General features: G+C 42.3%; 1 protein-coding gene across 1 annotated transcript in view; it reads right to left on the reverse strand.

Moving 5' to 3' along the window:
• Nucleotides 1–27,023, reverse strand: part of LOC308105689 (receptor-type tyrosine-protein phosphatase delta-like) — a 135,555-nt gene that overhangs the window by 12,712 nt on the left and 95,820 nt on the right. The window contains exons 21-32 of the mRNA XM_080456580.1: nucleotides 26,350–26,446; nucleotides 25,232–25,456; nucleotides 21,539–21,699; nucleotides 20,955–20,966; nucleotides 20,479–20,591; nucleotides 20,272–20,313; nucleotides 19,620–19,717; nucleotides 15,816–15,939; nucleotides 9,789–9,964; nucleotides 5,516–5,635; nucleotides 4,510–4,664; nucleotides 731–1,016 (exon numbers count right to left, since the gene is read on the reverse strand). Of these exons, the coding sequence (XP_080312706.1) occupies nucleotides 731–1,016; nucleotides 4,510–4,664; nucleotides 5,516–5,635; nucleotides 9,789–9,964; nucleotides 15,816–15,939; nucleotides 19,620–19,717; nucleotides 20,272–20,313; nucleotides 20,479–20,591; nucleotides 20,955–20,966; nucleotides 21,539–21,699; nucleotides 25,232–25,456; nucleotides 26,350–26,446 (1,609 nt within the window). The remainder of the gene's footprint in view (nucleotides 1–730; nucleotides 1,017–4,509; nucleotides 4,665–5,515; nucleotides 5,636–9,788; nucleotides 9,965–15,815; nucleotides 15,940–19,619; nucleotides 19,718–20,271; nucleotides 20,314–20,478; nucleotides 20,592–20,954; nucleotides 20,967–21,538; nucleotides 21,700–25,231; nucleotides 25,457–26,349; nucleotides 26,447–27,023) is intronic.

Here is a 27,023-nt window from a genome sequence, read left to right on the forward strand (position 1 = left end):
AATAATCCATTAATAAACAATCTATAATTTAGGCATGTCATTATAGGCGCAAAGTAAAAAATAAAATCTATATCAAAATCTAAAATAGTGTAAATCGAACTTGCTGTTTTCACTATTTTTCACTATAACAAAGAATAATAGATCTGTTATATAGCCTCTCCGACCTACTACTACTACAGCGGTATATATATATTTTTATAAACCATATATAAAAAAGCGCTTCTCGATTATTCGATTAATCGAAAGGTAATCTCTCAAGAACAGAAGTGAAAAACGCTGGGGGTGCTGTTTTTCCTTTTTATTTGACTTGGGATCCCAGATTGATCGAAAGGTAATCAACAATAATAATCACAGTCATTATTTTATACTTGTGGGCTATTCAAAAATAGCAGAGTGCCGCGCTTCGAGCTTGTAGATCTGCCATTTCTTTTTATCGTGATTTTTTTTGCAAATCTTTAAATATATATATATTTTTAAACAACATTTTTAACTAAAATCTTTGCTTCTGGGGTCCCTGGAACAAAACTTTTTCATGTCAAGGACCCCCAAAATTATATTTATTTGGCCGCGGACCCCCCCCCCATCTCAAAATAGGTTCCAGGGACCGACCCCCCCCCCCCCCCCCCCCGAAGCAAAGATTTGAGTTAAAATTGTTTGCTTTAAAAATTATATATATATATTATATATACCCTAACCCTATATATATATATATATATAAATCCTTCCTCACCTTGAACTCCAGCTCCATGCCGGTGACGTTCTCTCCCGGCTCCACCTGCGTCAGCCTCTGGATGTAGGAGAACAGGCTCCTGGCGGGGACCTCCGTGTTGCCGCACGCCACCGCCTCCATCAGGGCGTCGTGGATGAACACGTACTGGTCCTCCGTCTGGACCATGTAGTTCCTCTGGGAGCGCATCAGCGTCACGTGGCCGTAGATGTCCATGGCCTTCTCCTGCTTGATGCGCTCCGTCATGGCGTCGATCACGATGAAGCAGCCTGTGCGGCCCACTCCAGCACTAAGGGAGGAAGGGAGGACGGATGGACGGAAAGAAAGGGAGGAGGGGAATAAAGAGATATTTATATATGAACTATGAATATACAGTATATCATAACTTTTTCATGTCTACGACCCCTAAATTAATATGTATTTGCCGCGGACCCACATAAGAAACAGTTTTGTGACAGGGACCCCCATATAAAATTTGTGTTAAAATGTTTCAAAAATATTTTAAAACTAGAAAATGTGCTCCTCGGAGCACAAGTCTCCGCCAGCAGACCCGTGCTATTTTAATAGCACGGGTCGTCTTGGTAGAACGGGTCGTCTTGGTAGAATGCGCGTGGTTTTTGGTGTTCTGCAGGGGCGACTGAATATGTAGTGTCTGCATCTAAAAAATGTTCTTGAAGCAATGTGTCATATGGGAGTCGTCGTAATTGACTGGTTTGTTCAAATGCTTGTCTGTCTTCTTCATCTTCATTGTCTTGAACAGTTTCAGCAGTTGATTGGTGTGTTTGATCTATGTCAGTTTTCTCTAGTGCTACATAATGTATTTGATCAAGGTGGCCAATTGTTACAGTATTAAGACTTCGGCCTTGTTGTGGGATCAATTCAACTCTATAGTCCTCTTCTGTGTTACTGTTGTAGATGAGTATGCTTTCTTAGCTTTGGCCTTCTGCGCCTTTGCTTGACCAATGTTAGGTGTTCTCAGAGGGACACACACGCACGGACGGGTGATTTGTACTGGAAGGTACTGTTCCAATCAAGACTGATTGATCCTGTCTTACCTCACTTCAAAAACATGTTTTTTTAAAGTGACACACCTATTTATAGGATTTTATTTCGTCATGCGTCCCTCTAGCCAATCAAAGGCATTGGTGTCAACATATTGACACGTGTCACGTGGAGCTTGACCAATGTTAGCTTGGCTAGGAGGGAGGTGAACACACGGCGGGACGAAGCGAAAACATACTCTCCGCCTCCGGTGGAGACAATAACAGATCTACAAGCTCAGAGCTTGTAGATCTACAAGCCCACAAGGCTTGAAGATCGGCTATGTATATAGGTTTAAAAGTGGTTAAACTCATTTTTATGCTTTATTAACTAATTTAGCTTGGGAGTGGGGACCCCCTGTAACCCCCTCAAGGACCCCTGGGGGTCCCCGGACCCCACTTTGAGAACCACTGCAGTATGGAATATACATAATTGAACTGTCATTCCTCCTGTCTATGCGTGCGCCTTTAGATTTTTTCATTTTTCAGAAGACAGTCTTATCTGTTCCTGTTGCACATGTAAAATCCCAAATATGAGCTGTTACAATAATGCTCCACCATCTTCTCTAAGTAAATTACAGTATGTATCATAAGAGATGCCAGCCAGCAATATTGTGCACAAAGGACATGGTAATTGACATAAGAGCTGAGTCAGCAGCGCTGGTCTTAGGAAGATGTCCTCTCCTATTGACACACCATCCGGAAATACAATCCATTTAGTCACCCACCCAAACACTTCACATTTTGTGCTGCGCTGGTAACTAAATGATGGAACAGACTGACCATGCAGGTTTCTCAGAGTGAATAAAACCATCTAGATGGTTAAATTAATCTCTTTCTCTGTGTGTGTGTGTTTGTGTAAGTGTTGCTCAGGTGGGATGAGATTCACTCCATTGAGTGATATATCAGCCGGTGGATATGCTAAGGCACATTATGATGGAGCCTTGCTGGGGTAATTCAATTTGACTGATAATCCTGTTAGATACTCCATAGGCCTGTTAGGAAGATAAGGAGGGGCCCCCTCTTCTGCCAACCTTTGCGTCTCCTTCCCTCAACCCCCATTACTCTGTCTCTAAAGGCCCCTTCTTACACCCCTGCTTCCGAATCAATCACTTTATCATTCTCGCATTTGCAAGAGGGGTTTCTTATAGCCTATTTCCTCTCTCCCCATTACTTTTCTTTAATTCGTCATTTCCAATTCTCCTTTGGCCTGGATTTGACCTCCTTCTCTCTCTCCCAATACGCAGATATCCCTTCCTTTAACTCCTCTAACTCACCCTCTCAATCACTTGTCTCGACCCTTCCATCCAGCTGTCCCCGTCTCTCCTTCAAATACCTCACTAAGGCCTAGTCGCTCACTAATACCTCACTAAGGCCTAGCCGAAAATAGCCGATATACAAGCTCACAACACGTCGCGCCGCGACGTGTTGTGAGCTTGTATATAGGCTATTTCCGGCATGCGACGCGAGCAAGCTACAGAATATAAATCAGGCTGAAATTGCCCTCTCTCTCTCTAGGTAGAATTCATCCCGTATCGCCTCTCCTCCATCCTCTTCGTCATGTCTCTGGAGAACATAAGATAAGGGCTCCGTTCCAGCTCCGGAGCTCAGCGTGTGCCAGGGACTCCGCAGTCTTACCCCCCAAACCAGCCGGCCAGCCAGCCAGCCAGCCAGCCAGCCAGCCAGCCTGCCAGCCAGCCAGCCAGCCAGCCTCCCGCTGCTCACACGGCACGAGAGTCTCATTTGAATATCAACTTATGAACCTAGCCGATATGACAACGTTTAATGGGTAAATAAATTGTCAACAGTTAAATCTGCTTATGTAGAATGGGGCCAGCAGCATGGTGGCTATTGTTGTAAAACTTTATAGAGGGCGTTTAGACAGGAATGTGCGCGGGCGTCTAAGCCAGTGAGAATGGTTTTTGGGGTTTGTATAATGGTGGGTCAATCTCATTTCAGTTCGCGACCTACGCGGGTTGATTTTATGGGAGATGTCTCGGGCCCTCATCGCGTTTCAATGAGACTAAGGTTTATGAAAATTACTCTGCCAAGTAAAATCCAAAATAACACGCGTGTAAGTGTTCTCATGCACACGCACACGCACACGCACACCACACACACACACACACACACACACACACACACACACACACACACACACACACACGCACGCACGCACGCACAACCAATGACCACAATGATTATGGACCACATTGGAAATAAGTTGAATGTGTTCCTTGGACGTTTTAAGATTAATTGTGCTATCGTATATTGAACTCTGAGAACTGTCAGAAAAATAATCTGCATGTACTTTACTTTTTCAGAAACATATTCAGACACACACACACGTTGGTATTTCTATGCTTGTGAGGACAGCAACGCAAATATTCTTTTCCTTTTTCTTGCCATTTTGAACACTAAAAGTAACCCAAACTCCAACCCTAAACCTAATCCCTAAATGTCTAATCCTAACACTGACTCCAATCTGAACCTTTTACTTTTTATAACCTTAGCACTAATAATCTTTGTTAACCAGGAAAACTAAATTGTTCTTGTGAGGTCTGGCATTTTGGACCTCACGTGAGGCAAAATACCTACTGTAACTAGAACGCCATTTCAATATTTTTTGTTCGCCATTTTTGGACCTGAAAACGATCACATGCGTGCACGATGCACACATCCACAGTCCACACTGGACACATCTAAGCACAAAACACTGACAAATGCGTGCACATACAGTACCTGCAGTGGACAATCATGGGTCCTGCATCTGGAGGGTTGCAGGCCTTCACCCTGCGTAGGAAGGCCAGGAATGGAGTGGGATGTTCGGGTACTCCGTGGTCCGGCCAGGCAGTGAACTGGAACTGACGAACCTCTCGCTTCTCATTGGAGCCACTCTGCTGGTTCACAGTTGGCAGTGAGAGAGTGTTTTAACCCATTAAGACCTGAGGCCGATTCTACAAATGCCTTCTAAATCAGTAGCTCTCACACTTTCAAGATTTTTCTAAAATGTTCAAAAATAGCAGATGTACAAGCTCGCAGCGCGGCACGAAGTGAGCTTGTATATCTGCTATTTTTAACGCAAAAATCTAAAATGAAATTATTATTATTATTTTTTAAATAGCAGATGTACAAGCTTGCAGCGTGGCACGAGAAGTGACACGCTGTGAGCTTGTATATCTGCTATTTTTTAATAGCCAACGCAAAATCTAAGATTGCACAGATGCTTTCCTGGTTTTAAAGGGATAACACACAATGATGAGCATAGGCATGTGGCGGTAACTATATTTAGAACTGTAATGAAATACAGTTTTGGGTCATTTTTACTTTACTTGAGTATTTAAAAAAATGTTAATACTTTATACAGTACTTCTACTCCGTTACATCTCAGAGGCCCATTTTGTGCTATTTGACAACTTTTAGTTTGCAGATTTGGATTATGATTACAAAACATACAGTAACTGATTAATTATTATGTATTATTGGTTTATGCTACCCAGCAGCACATACAGTTATTCAAATCAGCTTTACCAGCTGCAACATGTGACAATAATGCATTATTAATTACATTCCAATCATATGACTGTGAACTGGGCTGTGAAATTCAGCATTATAAGTACTTATTATAGGTTTGGTACTGTCAGTTTATTTTGATGCAAATACTTATTTATTTAGTTATTTACTCAACTCTAGTTTTGAATGCAGGACTTACATACATACATACATACAGCACACACTGTCCTCTTACCTTATAGAGGGCAAAGGTCCTGACGGAGTAGGTTGCCAGTTCCACTGTGTCCAGCAGCGTGACCTGGATGAGGCCATAGGTCTCTGTGCCTCTGGTAGGCCAGTACTGGTCACACTTCACCTGCAGGGTGAGACGTTTAGCTGTGAGAACATGATGCACAACGCTTTCACAACAGTGTTTTTGTGCGGTGGTGGTGTTGGTGGGGGGTGGGGGGGGTGGGGAGGGGGCATGGGTGTGGGGTCTACAAAGCTTCTAATTCAGGGGTCTTCAACGTTTTTCCAGGCCAAGGACCCCTTAGCTGAGAGAGAGATAAAGAAGGTACCACTAGTGTTGCAGATTAAAATAATAATAATAATTATATCACACAAAGATTTGGCAGCCCCCCTGTAGTAACTCTGAGGACCCCCTGTTGAAGACCCCTGTTTCTAATTGCTTAGTAAATTGGGGTGCTGCTGAAACAACATTTGTGAAACGGTGGTATGTGTGGAAAAAAAGTAAAAAACGTGCACAGAGACGTGTGCGTATGAAAGCCATTTTCGTGAGAGCGCGGGCGTGCGCTCGTGTGTGTGTGTGTGCGTGCCCGTGAGACACAGTGAGAGAAGTACAAAGAGAAGAGAGAAACTGGCATGCTCGCTTTCTAATATCTTGGCTGTGTCATAAAATATATATATATATATATATATTTAACCGTCCATGTGACATGAAGCGTACGTGTTATGGGTTGGTGGGCTCTCGCCAGGATCCCACAGAGAGGCCTCCAGAACCCACACCTAGCACTTAGCCCCTTGCATATTTGACTAGTGTACATTGCCCTATATTCCATCCCACCAAATCCCTATACAAAAATGCACACGCAGCACAATAAAATCCCAGCATGCCGCGCCACCGCAAACGCATTGAATTCCTCCCGTATCGGGCGGGCATATTTGTAGTTCTTTAGCTCGGCCTCAAAGACCACAGAGAGGAGAGATGGGGATGGGGGGGAAGAATCCCATCGCTAGAGGAGAGGGGAGAAGCGGGCCTTTTGGCAGAATCAGGCCAAACCAAACGCTATGTGCTGATCCCTCCAGTCCTAACATCAAAGACGGCAGGGAGCTCGGCTCAGCTCGCTCTGCATTCCACTGCTCCAGACTGGGGATTATGCGTTTTGGCCCAAGACATTCGGGGCTGTAATTACAGCTTTTCAACTGTCGTTTTCCCATCAGGCCCTGAGACACTGCAGGCCAGTGAGGACTGGAATGGTTGTCCATGTAGGGGGGCCTAGACCACTGCCAAAGCCCCAGTGGGATGGCAGTAAAATGCGTTTGTGTAAAGAAAATAATGTAGATTGATATATAGGCTAACAGCACAACTTGGCTGTAGTCTTGTATGGTTTGGTGTTGCACCGACTAGGTCCCACGCTGGGTTTGTGTACATATCATCTGAACAGACATACTGCTCATAATGGATATAGGCATAATGAGTTATTGTTGACTCAAATGAGACTAAATCCTGTACTCGAGCAGACAGCTCACGATCTCATACAGATATGAAAGCAAGAGGCAGATGGTATAAAAAATAAACTGCAGGCAATACAATCTTTCTATTTTTTTTCCATTGCCGCACAAACGTCACAGCTGTTCTGGTGGTGAATTATTGATCGTTTTAAGTGTCAAGTGATGTTAGAATGCATCTAGCGTGGCACTGTAGCTACAGTAGAAAGGCTGTTTGGGGAAAACCCAGTTTTCCAACTATTTCTGTTGACGATGACGTGGTCTACAAATTCGACGTCTGTGCAAGAGAGCTTAGCGCTGTCATCATGCAATATCTGGAATCTAACATGCCCACACTGTAAAGTCCTGAGTGTGCATTTAACTCTGGGAGTAAACGTATGGACCTTTACGGGTCATTTTTGTTGCCCTCTCAGAGTTGAATTGCCACTCAGGAGTTTGAAGTGCACTTTCTAAACTGCTGTGGTCAATCTGAACCCCATTGCAGGCCAACTGACTGTGAAGAAGGCTTGTGGCGAGCATTCTCACTCAGTGCACTGGGCTTTTGTACAGAAATAAAAACAGAGTACAGCAGAAATAAAACAATAAGAGTGAACAGCAACAACAGGTTAGGAGGAAAAAACCATGTGAGAAGAGGTGGTGTTTTGCACAAAGGATAAAGGCTCACTTATACTCTGTCAAACGTCCGTGTCGTACAACAAAAACCTTTTTTTTTTGTCGCGCGATGCGGTCGATGGACAGGGTATAAATTGGCCTTTAGCAAAGGAGAGAAAGAGAGATCTTGCCTTAGAGAAGAAATAAGAAGGCATCTGAGGGTCAAACAGACACAACAGAGAGAGTTGGAGGAGTTGGTAAAGAGAAAGAGCTTTAACACAAAGCACAGGTTAATAGGAATAAAGGGACAGACGAGAGGAAGGAAATTCATTTGGGGAGCAGGGCTCCAGACATAATTGGTTAGCACTTAATTAATCACGAATCTTACCTCAAGCCATGTATGTTCATTCCACTCTGATATTGAATATTGACTTTTTTTTTGTTAGCTAACTAAATGCCCGGAAGCAAAAATGATTATCTACTTGATTGCACATTTTCCCCCAGTTCAGCTGCTATTGTCTTTGCAAGTCTCATGCACTTTCTATTCCATTGTTTTTGTTCTATTCTATCCCCATCCATCACCCTTAAAGGTAGGGTAAGTGATAGTTTTTGGTTCAAACCAAAAGTGTTATGTTGACAGGGGTCTCCCCGTCTCTCCACCTCTTCAATAAACAGAAAATACATTTTGATGGGGAGGGGTACCCAATGTATCAACTTTAATTCTATACTGTTCCAGTTCCAATTGTGTCTGCTCATTTCTTTATATCACCACTTCCAATTTCACTTGTTTAATCTGTATCCTGTGCGAGTTTTCTCTTCTGATTGGATAAAATTGGTATCCTGACCTGAAAATGCAATTTCTGTTTATTAAAGAGCTGGAGAGACAGGGAGACTCCAGTTACTGAGGACTATCAGAATATAGAGCTATTTAAGACTTATTTTAACAAAAAAATATGAATTACCCTACCTTTAAGTCTGACCAGGCCAAAGCCATCTCTTCAATACTTGGATCTTATTTAAAATTATTGTTACCTTACTACTTTTTTGTATCTCTCGACTCTTATATTTATCTGTGTTTTACCACGGTTCTCCGTTTACTACTCACTATGGGATATCAGCGCCCTTAGGCGATGCACAGAGCAACACACACGCTCCCGGTGCCAATATTTGACTCTTATATTTATCTGTGTTTCATGCTTACTACGGTGATGATATGGCACCTGAATTTGTACCAGGATCAATAAAGGTCTGTCTGTCTGTCTGTCTGTCCTCGTAGGCTGTTTCATAGTCGTTAAACTGTCAACAACAAATAATGCATTCCCAAACCAAATTCAAACTCAAACCTTTCTCGTTAGAAAAATATGCTCTTTTTTCAAGGCCGGCACTTGAGTATTAACAGCCTTTGCACAGTAAAACCCTCAGTGTTCATTCAATCCCTTTGTAACTCGCTCTGACAGTGTACCCTTTACACATCCATTTGTACTGTCTCCCCTTCCCCTCCAGTCCTCGTTAAAGAGATGACATTCACCTGGTTGGTGATGTTGCTGCATTCTGGCCTATCCGCCCAGTGTGGGCCATGTCCTGTCCAGTCATGACCTGTTCTTCCCCATCCTTTCCTGTCCAGTGGAGTCCTAACCTTACCTTACCGTACCTGTACTGTACTCTACTGTACTGTACAGTACTGCAGTGGTTCCCAAACTGGGGGCCGGGACCAGGGGATCCCCAGCTGACTACCGGTAGCTTAATATGCAACATTGTTTTCTCACTCAACAGTAAACGAACCAACATACAGTATAAGTTATATTATATATATATATATATATATATATATATATATATATATAAGTATACGATACAGGGTATCTGCATTTCTAATGTGACAATTCGGCTATTTCTCAATGTTAATCCATGGAACCGAGTCAAACTAAATGTAATGCCTAAACTCCTACAATTCCAAGTGCTTGTCAGGGTGGGGGGACGGCAGTTCAAATATGATCATTTCGGGGGGTCGCGGCCTGAAAAGTTTGGGAACACTTTGCTATACTGTACTGTACTGTACTGTACTGTACTGTACTGTACTGTACTGTACTGTACTGTACTGTACTGTACTGTACTGTACTGTACATAGTATACTATACTCTATCCCAACTCTGTTCTCTGCCCTCCTCAGTCTGTGGCCTGTGTCTTACCCGTGACTTCTCCTCCAGTTTGGTCATCATGATGACGTTGGCAGTGTGCTGTTCCCAGACCAGCCTCCAGAAGTCACAGAAAGTCTCTGGCAGGGAACCCTGTGTGGCGATGTAGGCGTTCTGACGGCGGTAGCCATCGATGTAGTTAGCGTTGATGTAGTCACTGCCCGGGACACCTGGGGTTAAAGTGGGGGGGGTTTGGTGGGTGGTGGTTGAGCGGGATGGGATGGGGTGGGGTGGAAGGGTGTAGGGTGAGACAGAGAAGAGCAGAATGAGAGGGGGGAGAGCAGAGGTGTAAAAGAGGAAAATACGATTAAGACGCTGCTCTTTTTAGCTCGAGAGACCTACAGTAACACGGAAGTTTCTCTCCGGGACCCAAATGTACCAAAAATAAAAGTACATCATGATTTATTATTTCAAAAACTGTGAAAACAGCTGATGTGCAAAGTCACAACACCTCGCCATGTGTTTTCACTATTTCTTAAACTGTCTTTACATTTATGGATGTTTTTTTCATTGTTTGATTGATTGAAAAGCAAGCCTTTTGCAAGTATTAACTTTTTGTGGCATTTGAAGGCTTTTTTTGCCAATTTATTTGTTGTTCATTTCTGAATTTCTTTTTTTTTTACATAGAAAATAAATCGCTATTCCAAAAAAAAGGGTCCCTACTCATTGTTTGTGAACCACTGCTTTACGATGATGTTTCATGTCAATTCAGTGACAACTGTATGACATAATGTGACGTATTGTAGGGCTGCATGTCTACACACTAATCACACAAAAAAACATTTATTTGTGCATGCAATTTACTTATTAAAGCTGACTCAAATCTGATCCACGACGATGACAAAGGATACATGGATTACACACAATCTATTACCATGAAAGCAGATTTGTGTCCCAGCAATAACGGCCGAGGATCACGCGAGGTCACGATAGAGAGCTTAACCTCTTGAAACCTACAGTATGTACAGTACTTCACTTACCGGAGTCCCTCAGGGGTCTATACTAGGCCCCTCTTTACATTGCCCACTTGAACCCTAGCATCCCTATTCTGAGGGAATACACCAAGTATACGGAAGTAGCGCTCAAAAAGGAACACTACATGGTACAAACGAAGGAGGATATTTTGGAACGTAACAACAAGTTGTCAGGAATGGAATTAGTTAAATACATAAATAAACACATTTACGGTACGTTTTGGTTTCGTTTGGCGTCGTTTGGTTGCACTCGTGAATGAAAACTGTGTTTAATAGTGTTTAGAGAAGTTGTCAAAAACACATTTATGTGGAATGGTTATTGTGAAAAATATATGAGTGAAATATATCTACTAGATTTTAGCTATAACCATTATTTTATACTTTGCCTATTCAAAAATAGCAGATTAGTACAAGCTCATAGCGCGGCACTCAGCTTGTAGATCTGCTATTTTCGATTTTTTTAAAGCAAACATTTTTAACTCAAATCTTTGCTTCTTGGGGGGGGGGGGGGGGGGTCCCCTGGAACAAAACCTTTCCTTGAGATGAAAATGTTTGAGCACCACTGATATAGCAAAACATACGATTTTCAGAAAACTGTTAGGATTTAGAAGACATTTGTAGAGACTTTCCCGGTCTTAATGGGTTAATTGGAACAGTTAGACAGTATGACTTATGCAGGACCCAGTGGATTGTTCAGCCATTGTGTTTTAAAATAAATGTAAGGATGATGACAAGACTAATGGGAGTACACACTTTGAGCAGCAATGACTGTAAAACCCGGTTAATACTCTGTCGCACAACAGTGTCACACACAGAACATAGCGGATCTACAAGCCCACAACGGGTCACGGATGCGTCACCTTGTGGGCTTGTAGATCTGCTATGTTGGGTCGTACGTCATACGACCAAGCATACATTAGGCTTAAGGCTGTCTCTGCGTAACCACTTAACTGAAACTACTCGTCTTGAAAGGGATTGTGTGTGTGTGTGTGTGTGTGTGTGTGTGTGCGCGCGCGTGCATACTTGTGTGTGTTTGATTTAGGATCAGTCCCGCTCATCTGGGACCTAATACTATAATCCCCAAAATCACTGAGTCACAGCTTAAAACCATGCATGCACACACACACACCCCCCCACACACACACACACACACACACACACACACACACACACACACACACACACACACACACACACACACACACACACACACACACACACACACACACACACACACACACTTGATTCTCTCTCTCGGTCTCTCACGTACACGGACATACACACAGTGTTGAGCCGTGGCCTGATTCCTCTGAAGAGAACCCAAGCCACTTGTGAGCCTTTTGAGGACACTTGAGATATGAGGGATTGAGCAGTAAACAACCAACGCTACACTACAAAGTCCTTAGTGTTCATTTACCTCTGAGAGTGACCTAACAGAGTTACAAGTGGGTAGATTAACACCGAGGATTTTACTGCGTAGAGAGTCACAACAAGTAGCCACTCTTTTTTGCATATTTCCCCCCCATCACAACTCATGTCTACTGTAGTCCTCAAAGAGGCCAATACAAACTAGATTACCTCAAACGATACACACATGCACACACAGACAACACACACATACCCACAAATATAAAACGTTTAAATGACAGCAGGGTATTAATGACCTCTTATGTCAAATGGAGATGGAACAGACGAAAAAGAGCCTATAAAAAAAAGAGTTTATAAACCCCAGTCTTTTGTAATTTTGGTGTTGTTTTTCATTTTCTACACAATTTATGTTTTGCCAATTCCCCCCACATCTCTGTCAGGGGGGAAACTTCACATGTCCAAAACTGTTACTTTTAAGGATTCAAATTCAAAAGTAGCAAAAGTAGCAGATCGACAAGCTCAAAACGTGTCGCCTCGCGCCATGCTTCGAGCTTAGGTAAAAAAACACAAAAAGTTAAAATATGGAGATGAGAGGTTTCTGCTCAACAGCAACAATACGTAGAGTCGCTGTCACTGCCAACCCCTCCTGTATGTTCTGGGGAGGGTGTAGACAACCACATGTCAACTACAATACACACCGGCCGCTTCTTTGCACCTGACAGTGAGGAGGACAGAACATGTGCAGAGGAATGCTCCACTCTGCTCCGTGCTGAACAGGTGCCCTGAACTGAACACCGTGCATAAGTCGCTATAGTGCAGCGACAGAGACCCAGCCAATTGTGTTTGTTGGAGCGCCTGGCCAAGCCAGAGTCACCGTGAACGTTTAAACCCCCAGACTCACAGTGGTGGCCATGCAGGTATTTTATCCCTGCACCACCCGGATGCCCTCAAGCCCAACCGGTCTTTCATAGACAGCTTGACTAAAATGCCTTGATGTGTTCCAACTGAACAGTGAGTATGGTGCGGTAAAACACACACACACACACACACACACACACACACACACACACACACACACACACACACACACACACACACACACACACACACACACACACACACACACACACACACACACACATTTTTATCGTTGCTGTGTATATCGTTCTGTAACCTCTTATCTCCATATTTTAAATGTTTGTTTTTTCGTAAATTAATGCCCTACTTGATCATACTACAGCGCCACACAAAAGCATCACAAGCAGCAGACCCACAAGCTTGAAACCCGGCGGGAAGCAACACATTTTGAGCTTGTAGATCTGCTACTACTTCTATTTTTGAATTTGAATCCTGAAAAGTAATAGTTTTGGACGTAATTCATTACTACGGTTTCATTATGATTTCATTATTTTGAGACAGAGACGATTATGCACACATGTGCTGGAGAGTGTTACAATTCATGCATGTGTAATCTTTGCGTCTGTTGGGTCACGTTTAAGCAGTGGTGGAAAAAGTACTCAAATTCTTTACTTAAGTAAAAGTACCAATACTGCAATATAAAAATACTCTGTTACAAGTAAAGTCTAGAATTCAAAATTTACTTGAGTAAAAGTACAAAAGTATTGGCATCAAAATGTACTTAAGGTACCAAAAGTAAAAGTACTAAATATTTGAAAATAGCAGATCTACAAGCTCACAACGCGTCGCATCGCGACGCGTTGTGAGCTTGTAGATCGGCTACTTTCAAATAGCCTAGGTTTAAAATAGGTTTAAAGTGGTTAATGTATGTTTCATTATATCATAATTTATATCTGAAAAGTAATTAGTAACTAAAGTTTTCAAATAAATGTAGTGGAGTAAAAGTACAATATTTGCCTCTGAGATGTAGTGGAGTAAAGGTAAAAGTATTGGAAATTGGAAATACTCAAGTAAAGTACAAATACCTCAGAATTGTACTTAAGTACAGTACTTAAGTAAATGTACTTAGTTACTTTCCACCACAGCGTTTAAGTGTGCACGTCTTTTCTCAGCTGAAAAAAATAAATAAATAAGACGAGCGAACGACAGCCAGGGCTCCAGGACAGCCAGGGGTAGATGGAGGGGCACCACACACACATGCTCTGCCCAGATAAGGCTCATCTGTTCAGACTTGGCCACCCACTGCCTGCCTCTGTACATACTGGAGCTGCCAGTTTTCCTTGCCTCAGGTCTTTTCAGCACCAAGTGGGTAAAGTGAGCTCCGGGAAGGAAGAACGCTACGAGACAATGACTTCTCTTTTCTCGTTTTTAGACCAGCCAGAAATCCACTGTAATGGGTGTACAGCTAAAACGGTGCATATCCCTCCCCCGTGCATTATGAGTATAATCTACCCTTTCAGACATCATGCACTTTTTAGTTAATTGGCTAAACATGGGAGGAAATAGCGGTTCTGTTGCTGGGTTCCATGGTGGGTGGATGCAGAGTCTTGCAAATGCAATGTACAGCAGCACTGCTGACTTTTAAAAATAGGAAATAAATAGGAATGTAGCTAATCTGCCGGATGCAGACATACTGTACAGCAGCACTTAAGCCAGCCATGAAACACATCTTTGGACCGTTGTCTTAAGAGCCTCCTCAGGTCATGTCTACACTAATCTCTCAAGACAGATTGGTTCCTGATTGTGTCCACACGAATACATTCTCATTTTAAGGCAGCATAAACAAAAGAGCAGCATTTCACTTTTTTTTTCATGACACTGTTGTGGGACAAAGTATAAAATAATGCTTAAGTGGTGAATCGATTCGTTGATATATAAACATTTACACAAAATTAAGAAAAGTAATCAATAGAATAATCGCTTTAAAAAGTATGGATAGTTGCAGCCCTATTCCTTACATCAACCTGCACTCGCTGTTTTTATTCTTGTTTTAAGAAATACATTCATTTAAACTTCAGTCAAGGTGTGGAACTAGTGAAATTACATTTTGATCCATTTCTATGGCAGAACTGCATAATGAGACTGACAAACTTGGAGAAAAAATGTCAGGGACTTCTAGAAATGATTCTTGTAATGTCATTTTTTTATTAAAGAAAGGCAATAGCTACTCCAGGCATCATCGTGGTTCAGAGACTCTACCTGAAGACCAAAAGCCTAATATCTCCCCCAGCCAAGGAAGATTCCCCTTTAGGCTAGTGATTAAAATGTTTGGCTGTAGTGTCCCTTTTCCCGCACGGGAGACCCGGGTTTGAATTCCGGGCGTTACGTAGACTAAACCTGAATCGTGGAGTGTTCGTACTAAAACGGGGCCAGCTGTGTTCTCTGTTTTAGGGGTTTGAAAACACTGGAGTAGTGTGGACACTAAAGCGTAAAATCGATCACAATTCTGCATTTTAAAACAGAAATGTGGATGTAGCCTCACACACGTACTGTACGCACGCAGACAGACAGACATAGAACTTAGCCAGCCACATCTTTGGACTGTTTCAGTTCCACCCCATGCATAGCAGTTGGTAGAAGAAAAGCAATATGAAAATCTTACGCTTAGTGTCCAATCTAAGTTAACACAATTATGCATTTTAAAACAAAAATGTGGATGTAGCCTCACACACACACACGCACGTACGTACACACACACGCATGCGCGTACGGCCACATGCACGCACGCACACACACACACACACACACAAGTTTTTCTTACCCTCAATGCTGGAGAGAACGACCCTGGAATGGTCGTAGGCGATGACGTTTGCGTAACGGTTCTTTGGTTTGTTGACTTCCAGGTTGGAATTTTCCCAAGTGAACTGTTGGCCAGGGTCAACAGACTACAATACACACACACACACACACACACACACACACACACACACACACACACACGCACGCACACACGCACGCACACACACACACACAACACACATCAGTGGATTACAACATTGAAAGGTTCTTTCCCAAGGTCATACCTGTAAAGCAGTATGCCTGTAATGTTGTGTATATACTAGTGGTTCTCTTAGTGGGGTCCGGTGACCCGCAGGGGACCTTGAGGATGTTCCAAGGTGTCGTTGGCATGAAAATGTTTGAGAACCAGTGGTATATACTGTATACATTGACAGAGAACCATTTTTAAAAATGGCAAAAATAGCAAATCTACAAACTCCCTAAATGTCGCAGCGTGACACATTGTGAGCTTGTTGATATTTTTTCACAATTTTTATGTCTATATGGCTATTTGGCGGTCCTTGGCATAGAAACGTGTGGGAACCCCTGTCTTATGCAATACCCTAGATGTGCTGCTCCACATTGTCACAGCCAACCAGACACATAATGACTTAAATAAGGCTCCATGTTATGCTGGACAAGAATAATGGGCAACATAATGCTCTCTATTTACAGGAAGAAAAATCATGTAGCCATGTTTTTTTTCTCTATTTTACTTTCAAATGAGAGCCTGGCTAGCAGGGCGAGATGATATAAATGTGATAAATTCCTCTGGGAGAGAAAGGTTGGTTGTGTTAGACCAACACATTAAGTTCCTGGAGGGTAATTACAGTATAAGCATGGCTGTTAGCCAGGATGAGGCAGACATGAGGTCACTCTGGGGCTGTCAATGGAGAAGGACGGAGAGGGAGAGAGCCAGAGCAATTTAGCAATTTTGAATATTTTACGACACATAATTATGGTGAGGTTTGGGAAAATGGAGGGGAGGGGTATTGAACGAGCCTGTGTGAGAGAGAGAGAGAGAGAGAGTGAGAGAGAGAGAAAGGGGGGGGGACTGAGGGAGGGTGAGAGAGAGACAGAGAGAGAGAGAGAGCGGAGAGAGACAGAGAGAGAGAGAGACAGAGAGAGAGAGAGAGAGAGAGAGAGAGAGAGAGAGAGAGAGAGAGAGAGAGAGAGAGAGAGAGAGAGAGAGAGAGAGAGGTTGTGTGGGGGGAGAGTACCACTTTCTATTCTCTGCCCATCATCATCATGTGTATCTTATTATTGCACCACAGTCATTTTGGGTCTCTGTGTGTCTCTTTCCCTCTCTCTTTGCCTCAATCCCTCCATCTCGCTCCCTCGTTAAAGGTTTAGTACTGAACAAAGCACACAGTCATGCAGAGAGAATGCACAGCCCATCAGAATGGTTCAAACTCGCACCACAATTACATATGGCCTCCCCTCCCTCAGTCACCACTCGGCTCTCTCCTCCCCACCCATCTGTTCAATTCCAAAACATCCTTATTCTGTTTTTTAACTCTCCCAACCCAAACAATGGGTCGGGACCCAAGTTTGGGTCATGGACAAGTAAATGTCCCTTTTCATTTCCAACATTTTTTTTAATTATTTTAAAAGATTTTCAAAAATATATATTTCTTGAAATCTAAATGTTTCAGAAAAGAAAAGTCAAACATTTTTCAAAAGAATTTCCAAATTTTCCCATTAAATCTAAGAAATTCCATACATTTTATATTTTTCTTCAGAGGTAGTGAAAATAGCAGATCTACAAGCTCACAACGCGTCGCATCGGCTATTTTTTACTAGTTTGGGTCCCCGGTAGACATTCTCTTTTGGGTCGCTCAAGCTAAAAAGTTTGGGAACCACTGTAATAGACATTTCCTCCTGTTCTCTCTATCCTCTGGTTGCCAATTTCAGTCTTAATCTGATTCTTTGCCCCAAAGCCCACTGGTTCAACACAGAAAATAAAAGTGTTTTACCCATTTACTACAGTACAGTAGCTCCCTGTGGAGCTACTGTACTAGAAGTACATAATAGAAGTATTTCTGATTCTGATCGGGCTTGTTTTTTTTTTGTCTTTCAAGAAACGGTTCATTACGTTTCTGTGATTTTTTATGTACCTGTTCAGGGCTTCTCAAACCTTTCCATGTCAAGGACCCCCAAATTCATATTTGTTTGGCCGCGGACCCCCATCTGAAAATATTCAGTGCCAGGGAACCCCAGAAGATAAGATTTATGTAAAAAAAAAACACGATATTTTTGAAATATTTTCAAAAATAGCAGTTATGCAAGCTCGCAGGGTGGCACAAAGTGACACATTGTGAGCTTGTATATCTTTGAATAGCCAACGTACTGTATAAATGGATGAAGTGTTTAAAATGATTGTGATGCTGTATTAACACATTTTGCTGGGGACCCCCTGGAACCCCTCCAGGACCCCACTTTGAGAGCCAATGCATTACAGTACATCAAATGCAGCATGTGTTATAGGGGGAAAAAATCTAAAAGCTTGCACAGAAAATGTACTTTTCACTACAGCATATCTCCTGGCCGGTCTGCCTCTCAGTCTCTCTGCCATTTCTATCTATCGTTTCTCTCCCCGTCTGATTCTCTCTCTCGTCTGGAGCGTGGAAATGAGGGCTTGATAACCATCGTAACCGTAAGAAGACTCCCTTTGAACTTTTCAATTTCAATTTCCCTGACTGGGAGACTTCACTTAACCCATTAAGACCGGGAACGCATCTGTGTCATTTAAAGATTTCTTTGGCTATAAAAAATAGCTGAGTGCCGCGCTATGAGCTTGTAGATCTGTTATTTTTGAAAAATCGTGAAAATGTGTGCAAATCTTTGAATAATATATATTTTCTAAAGCGAACATTTGTAACTCAAATCTTTGCTTCTGGAGGTCCCTGGCACAAAATATTTTACAAATGTCAACTTTAAAAAACATTAATTTGCACAAATCTTCACGAAAAAAAAAAATAGCAGATCTACAAGCTCATATGAGCTTGTAGTTCTGCTATTTTTTAACAGCCAAAGAAATCCAAAATGACAGAGATGCGTTCCCGGATTGAATGGGTTAATCGAGATGCTCTCGCATTCGTCAAGATAACTACAACACAATGGACGGCGAGATGAAGAGTCTTCAGTAGTTGATGGAGACGAGTGGAATGTTTTTACATTGTGTATCTCTGTGTAGACACACATCAAAACAGTGCTTCACTTAAACTGGAACGCATATACGATCCTCTTGCTGACATCAAAGATGTATTAATTTAGACTGATACTGATTATTTGCGGCACACTCTCTACGCCCGTGGTTCTCAAAGTGGGGTCCGCAGACTCCCAGGGGTCCTTGAGGGGGGTTCCAGGGGGTCCCCAGCTAAATGAGTTAATACAACATCACAATCATTTTAACCACATTATCCATATTTTATACTTTGGCTATTCAAAAATAGCAGATATACAAGCTTGCAGCGGCGAGCTTGTACATCTGCTATTTTTATACTTCAGTTATTTGAATTAAAAAAATGTTTGTGTGTTGTGATCTGCTATTTTCGACAAAAACTAAATCCCATTTGCGAAATGGGACATTCTGCATAATGAGTACTTTTACTTTTGGTACTTTAAGTATATTTTGATATATTTTTCTAGTAAAGTTTTGAATTCAGGACTTTTACTTGTAACAGAGTATTTCTATATTGTGGCATTGTGGCTACTTTTACTCAAGTAAAACAAAATCTTCTTCCACCACTGCTTAAAGATTTTTCAGAGCAGTAGAGTACCGTACCTCATACTCCTGAGAGAACTTGAGATTGTCATTTGCCTTGAGGCGCTCGATGTGATCTGCCAGCTCCGAGATGGAAACAGGCGGGTGACTAGCCATGCCTGTCGAACACAGAAACAGAAAGAAAAGGGTCCATTTTGATTCCCAGTCAGCAGAAGTCTTTCAGAGGGGAAATGGTAATAGTTAGGTGCCAAGCGTCTCAGGGGAGGCGTTGTTTAGTGCTCTGTCCACGGCCAGCAGAGGAAGCAAATGGAAAAGTGTGTCTTGTTAGGTGACCATTTTCCCTCTTGGCAGATGGGAAGAACAATGGGCATGTTCTCAGTGTTACTGAAGCAGGGTATCATGTCCCCAGAGTATATGAATGACCATTGCTGGTATGGATAACAATTAGAGTAGATGACAGCGGCGGGAGCCATTTTAATATTCCAGAAGCGTTGTGATGTGAGGTTATTATTTATTTTCATTCTGAGTAGCTTTAAACTACACAGTGCAGGAGATGAACTGAACGATGTTAGTTCGTCTGACCAAGTGAGAATGAAACAGAAAGGAAAAACAAGACGACAAAGACAGAAAGAAATTGTTTTGTTTTCTGTAAAACAATGAACAATGTCAGGTGAAAGAGAAGAGGATCTTAAGTGGACTAAGACCAACTAACTTGACAAGCGTCGATAACCGCGGTACACTGACACACGGTAAGCTGTAAGGGAAAATAATAATACCAGGATTAATCTATTACCTGATCAATAAAACAACAACTTGTTAAATCAAACATAATGTGTGTGGTGTGGGAGCATGTGTGTGCATGTGTCTCGTGAGACAATTCATGCACAGTCTATATTGGTGTGAATTTGCTGTACGGTACCTGGTGTCTGGAAGTTGATTCTACGTAGCTCCACAGGATCGGTGGGGTGGTGAGAGGACATGGCTTTGCTACAGGGGAAACTGCCCTTCCGACCCTCCGCTTCTGCCCTTTTCCTAGGTCAACACATCATACAGTAGCACACACACACACACACACACACACACACACACACACACACACACACACACACACACACGCGCACACGCGTACACACAGGCACACACAACAGACCTTTTACACATCTCTAAATGCACGGAACGAGTGTTGCAAAAATTACCATGCAGCCTTCAAAGTAAGCAATGATCTGAGCAATCATTAAAGCGTGTTGGCATGATATAATTATTTTGATGTGCTGGCATCAGCGAGCCCTGGCAAACTACTTTGTAAGTAATGAAAGCTATTGGTGTGCTTTGAAGAGCTATTTGGAGGTAACTGCAGGGCAGAGGAGAGGTGGGGAATTTCTGGAGTTTGTTCACCTGTCAGGTTTGCTGGATCCAAACGGCGTTGGGAGCAGCGATAAGAAGAAATGGAGATGAATCACGTTAGAGGCAAAAGTATCAGAGGACAGGTACATGCTGATAAAAGTACTGCTACCTGTATCTCCATTCCTTTTAACCACTTTCACCCTATGTGTCCCTATTTTGGGGATATCATAAAAAAAACATTTCGTAAAATATCCAAAGAACGTAAAAAAAAAATTCATATCGCGATGGGACGCATTATGATCTACTATTATTGTAGATGGGCTATTTTCGCTACTTGTACGACCGAATAAATAGGGCTTAAAAATTATGAAATATTGCAGATTCACAAGCTCACAACACGACGTGTGCTCTCGTGTTGTGAGCTTGTAAATTTGCTATTCTCGCTATTTGTCGTACAACTTATTATATAGGCTCTTAAGTTAAATTTATAAGAATCACAAAGATTTTCAAAATAAAAATAGGGCTTAAGTGGTTAATCAACTAAAACTATGCTTCTCTCACCCAATCTCCCTTCTTCTTCTCTCACCCTGTCGACACCTAGCTCCCTCCCTCCCTCCGTCACTCTGCCCTCTCACCTCTTGAAGAGGAGGATGGCGATGACAATGCAGACGATGAAGATGACGGCCAGCACGGGCCCCACCACCCACAGCAGGCCCTCCTCTTCATCCACGATGGGCTGAGGGTCCCCCTCTGACGAGGTCACGGGGTCAGAGTAAGGACTGGTGGAGTAGACGGTCTGGAGGTGGGAGCACGCACACACACACACACACGCGCGCGCGCGCACACACACACACACACACACACACACACACACACACACACACACACACACACACACACACACACACACACACACACACACACACACACACACACACACACACACACACACACACACACACACACACAGTTTGCGTCAGCGTGTTTGTACGATTACACGGATTAAAAGGCCGATTCACCGAATGCCTTCTAAACCAGTAGTTCTTTCAAGATTTTCCAAAACTGTTCAAAGACAGTAGATGTACAAGCTTGCGGTGCGAGCTTGTATATCTGCTATTTTTTAACAGCCAACGCTAAAATCTAAAATGACACAGATGCTTTCCCGGTTTTAATGGATTAAAGCAAAAACAAATCTCATGACTGAAACTGTTGTTAGTCTGCGATTTGTGAAACAGTTACTTCCCAAACACTGTTTCCCAACGTGTCGCAGTGCTACGCGTTGCGAGCTTGTAGATTGGATATTTTTGGTTGCATGACTTCTATGGAATCCAAATGACTGAAATCAGTCTGAGAACTGAGAACTTTAATCCATGCGATTATGAAGGTTCTCTGTGTGTGTGCAAGGAGTAGGAAGAATGAAAGATGATAAGGACGAGATGTCTGCACTGCAATATCAATGTAAACACAGCGTGTACGTGCGTGTGTGCGACTGTGCGTGTGTGTGTGTGTGTGTGTGTGTGTGTGTGTGTGTGTGTGTGTGTGTGTGTGTGTGTGTGTGTGTGTGTGTGTGCAGAAAATACATTATATCCGCAAACTGTTTAGGAAGCTCCCAAAGTGAATTGAATGAATTTAACTGTGTTTTGACCAGAAAAACTGACAGCTTTGTCTTCAATGGGGAATTACATGATGACATTATGGGCCCCATTCTCAGGCCAAAAATTCCCCGTTAAATCGGGATAATGGACCTGCGCCGCCCCAATAGGTTATTCTAGCACCTGCTCTACCCGTCACCATTATGCCGACGCCGTTATTTGCGCGTGGAGGTGTGCCCGTGGGCGTGTTGTTGCTATATCCCCCACATTGCAATTCTACAGACACACATGGGTACGGCTTGGGGACGGGGGATAGTGGATTCTAGAAGCACCCGCTGGTTTATAAAATCACCCGTCAAGTGCACACAGACACTACAATGGCTTTGTGCGTTGGACCATGAGCCGTGTTGCCAGCCTTGGAGAGAAATAAGCAACCGCAGTCCGCAGGTCTATGAAAACAAAAAGAAGCAACTCTATAAGGCCACATGAGCACTTCAAACTACTAACTAGAGCTTTCATATCCCCTAAATATTTCAGCCCGGCTCGACTAATAATTGACAAATTAGACCCAGCCCAGCCCGTCAGTAATTTTTCTAAAGAAGCCTTATTTCTCATTAAATCTTGGTAATTCGTTAAGAACAGGAGTCATTCTACCCTAACAGTCTATATTTTATTTAAAAAACAGCTTGGAGCAAATAGGGCTATATAAATATATACACTGCCCCATAACCATTTTAAAAATGATTAGGTTATTCTATGAAATATATGTTTCATAGAATAACCGTAATCATTTTTGCAATGGAGAAATCACATCAAATGTTACCTTCTGGCCGCTGCCTGTGCTTTCATTTGAAGAAATAATCCAACATTTATTTTGAGGTGAAAAAGACATGAAGAAAGTTCTGAAGATCCATTATTTATGTCATGTTATGGTTTAAACTTTAAAGGGAGCTCTCTACTGCTGCGTCATGACAAGACAGTGATTGATTTGACCTAGGCTACTTTAGCGTTGCGCTGCCCTGTTGATTAATTATTTGGCATCAGCTGTGTAGGAATATATAACTATTTTAAATGGCTTTCATATACTCTTGGGGATCTGACTAATATGACAAGTTGCTTATTGTGAACACAATAGCCTACGCTACAAATTAATTAATATGTGAATTTATTTGGATGTAAAAAAAACTTAGACCCGGCTCAGCCGGTGCCGACGGGCCGGGTCGGGTCCCGTTGGGTTTGGGCTAAAATCTTAAGCACTTACATTTTTTATAAGATGATCGGATCATAGTGTGATTTTCATTTTGGCTGCTGTCTCATTAAACCCATGCTGCGGGTCACGGGTGAATATTATATTATAGCCTATATTATATATATTAGCCTATATTATTATTATATTCCCCGCGTAAACGCTACGTTCATGACCCCCCAAAATAACCATATTTGAACTGGGGACCCCCCCATTTTGTTTGACTCGGTTCCACAGATAAATATTGTGAAAATAGCAGATCTACAAGCTCGCCAGGCGTTGGGTGCTCCATTGTGGTCTCGACCCACAGGTTGAGAACCACTGCATTAAAAGCTCCAAGCAAGTTACATGTCTAGTATGTTGTTGACCACGTAATGTAATGTTTTTGGTTTAGTGATAGGCTACTCCGTGGCGCGCGCGCGCCTCATTGTATGCTATCCAAAATAACAGATCTGTAGGCTGTCGACACGACATGACGCAGCGCCGTTGATAGCTTGTATGTCTGTTATTTTGGGTAGGCGACGCACATACGCATCGCAGCAATGTGTCTGGGTTTGAGAGGCTTTGATTGATGTAAACTTAAAGTTTAGCTCTGTTCGGGATTACTGAACAAAGGTGGATGATGAAAGATAACGGGGACAATATGGATGTAAGTTAACTTTAACTGCGTCACTTCAGAGGAAACTATGGAGCAACTTCAGAGATGTTTACACACCCCTGGAATCCATTAGAACGGTGGAAATAGAACGATAACAGCCAACGTGAGTACATAGGCTATAGACCTTTCCTAAAACTGTCCAATTTATTATACCCATGTGCTACTGTTTGTCTGTGTACCACGTAGGAGCGTTGTCGCAACATGATGTAATTAATTATTTGGGAGCAGCCAGTGTGTACCAATAGTATACATATTTTAAATGGCTTTCATATACTATTCCGGATCTGACTAATATGACAAGCTTATTGTGAACACAATAGGCTACAAATTAATATAAAAATGTATTTGGATAAAAATAAAAAAAAGAAGGAAAACAAGCCCAATGTGGCTTATAATAATCAGACCAGGCAACAGTGCAGACAGGTAGATAGGCTAGAGCATATATTGGATCGGGATGACGGCTAGCGCAGTCTTCTCTTAAAGGCAATGGCTTCTGGCACGGTGATTGGTTTTATCATTGTAACGCCCAAACCACACCTATGCATAATGTAACGGGTAGCTCAGGTGTTTGGCGGGTGAGGGGGGTGCCATAGAATACCGAATTTTGCGGGGAAACGCCTCTTGCCTAGTCCGAAATCCCTAATTAGTGGTTTGTTCAAATTCCCCCGTGAATAGGGCAGTATGTGTGTGTACCTGACGCAGACCGTTTCCAGTCAAAATGTACATTAAATTCACTTTGGGATCATCCTAAATGCCCAGATATCATTTATTTTCTCTAGTAACCTTTCTACATCCTATTCGGATGTGTGTGCATTTTTGTACCCACACTCACATTGTCAGACAGGTCCAGCAGCGCGAGCACAAAGAACACGTACTCCTGTCCGTTCTGGAGCGGCCGGTTGCGGAAGTCGCCGTAGTTGCGCCCGTCGCCGAGGGTGAACTCCAGGGGGAGGGTCTTAAAGTGGGCGGAGACGTAGGCTTTGGGATCTGATTGGCCCGCCTGTCTGCGGACGCGCAGCGCTCGACTGATGCTGGTCCTGTTGATCTCTTTCAGGAGCTGGATTGGCGGAGGTGAGGGGAGAGAATGATGGAGATGGAGAAAGAAGAGGAGGGAAAGTGTATTTTAATACACTGGTTCACAAAGTCAGGTTCGAGGACCAACAGGGGTCCAAATGGATCCTTACGGGTCTGTAACTCTGAGAGTTATTTTACAGTGTGCGGTTAGGGTTACGGTATTGTTTAGTTCAGTTATTCTCAATCTTTTCAATTTCAAAGACCCCCATGGGGTTATAAAGATTACCGTTACACTTTATGATATTTTTTTGTAATCTTAGTATTAAAGCACTGTTTCCCAAAATAGCATGTCCAATATGTGTGTGATTACAAGAATCATCACAATTATTGAGAGGTTAACAGTGAATTATTTCATACAAGGTAAAAATCTGGAATGTTCATTCAACTTTCAATTACATGATTATTATATATTGTCCAGTCTGATTCCCCACCGGTACACCACAAACCTCGCCTCATCCTGGCTGGCTTGGTTTGACCCAGATAATGACAGGAGTCTCTCAATATCATGGCTATCATACATCCATTAATGACCAACACCATCATCATCACCATAATCACTACTTTACGATGTCCCAGCCATCTACCGATCATTTAGTGGTATGAGTAGCATAGCTTGGGTGTCTTAAGCTGTGCGTCAGTACTGGGAGCTGATGGTAGGTGTGGTGCTCCACCTCAGCGAGCCATCTCTCTGGTCTAGCACACTGTTTCACAACGTCCAAATGGACCATTATGGCAGTGATTCTTAAACTTCTTCATGTGAAGGACCCCCAAATTGATATGTATTGGCCACGGACCCCCATCTGAAAATGTTTTGTGCCACGGACCCCCCAGAAGAGAAGCAAACATTTTTCAACCAACCATCCCATCCCGTCTCACCTCATCCAGGTTCATATGGTCAGGCTCCTCCCAGGGGTTCAGGAACTTTCCTCCTCTCTGCTTCTTCAGCGGCAGCACCACCACATAGTAACCCCCCCTAAACACATCATCATCATCATCATCACCATCATCATCACAAACTGAGTTGAGGGAGAGAAAATATCGGACACGGACTAGACCTGTGTTTCCCAAACACTGGGACCCATTTGTGGGTCACAGACCAATTTTTATGGGTCGCGAGTAAATATCCAAATCTTTTAGTTTCCTACATAACAAAAAAAATATATACATTTATATACGTATAGTATATATATATATTTTTTAAGATTTGAACTTTTCATCAATTAAAAACATTAATTGATTAATAAAAATTAAATCAATCAATTAAAAACTATTAAATCAATTAAAACTTAACAAAAAATTAACTAACAACTAAATCAATTAAAAACACTTTTTTCAAAAGTTTTTCATAAATACAATAAAATAAAATAATTTCCATAAATACGTATTTTTTTTTAAACGTTTAAGAAGTAGTGAAAATAGCAGATCCACAAGCTCGCAATATTTCACTAGCTATTGTTTCAGTGTCTGAGAGAAGAACTGTAACAGGTGCATTTGGTTACATTTGTACACTAACACTGAGGATTTTACCTTCATTTAGTTTTAAGTTTATT

Source organism: Gymnoscopelus braueri (genome assembly GCF_963280865.1).
Source record: "Gymnoscopelus braueri genome assembly, chromosome: 2".
In the NCBI taxonomy this organism is placed as follows: Eukaryota; Metazoa; Chordata; class Actinopteri; order Myctophiformes; family Myctophidae; genus Gymnoscopelus; species Gymnoscopelus braueri.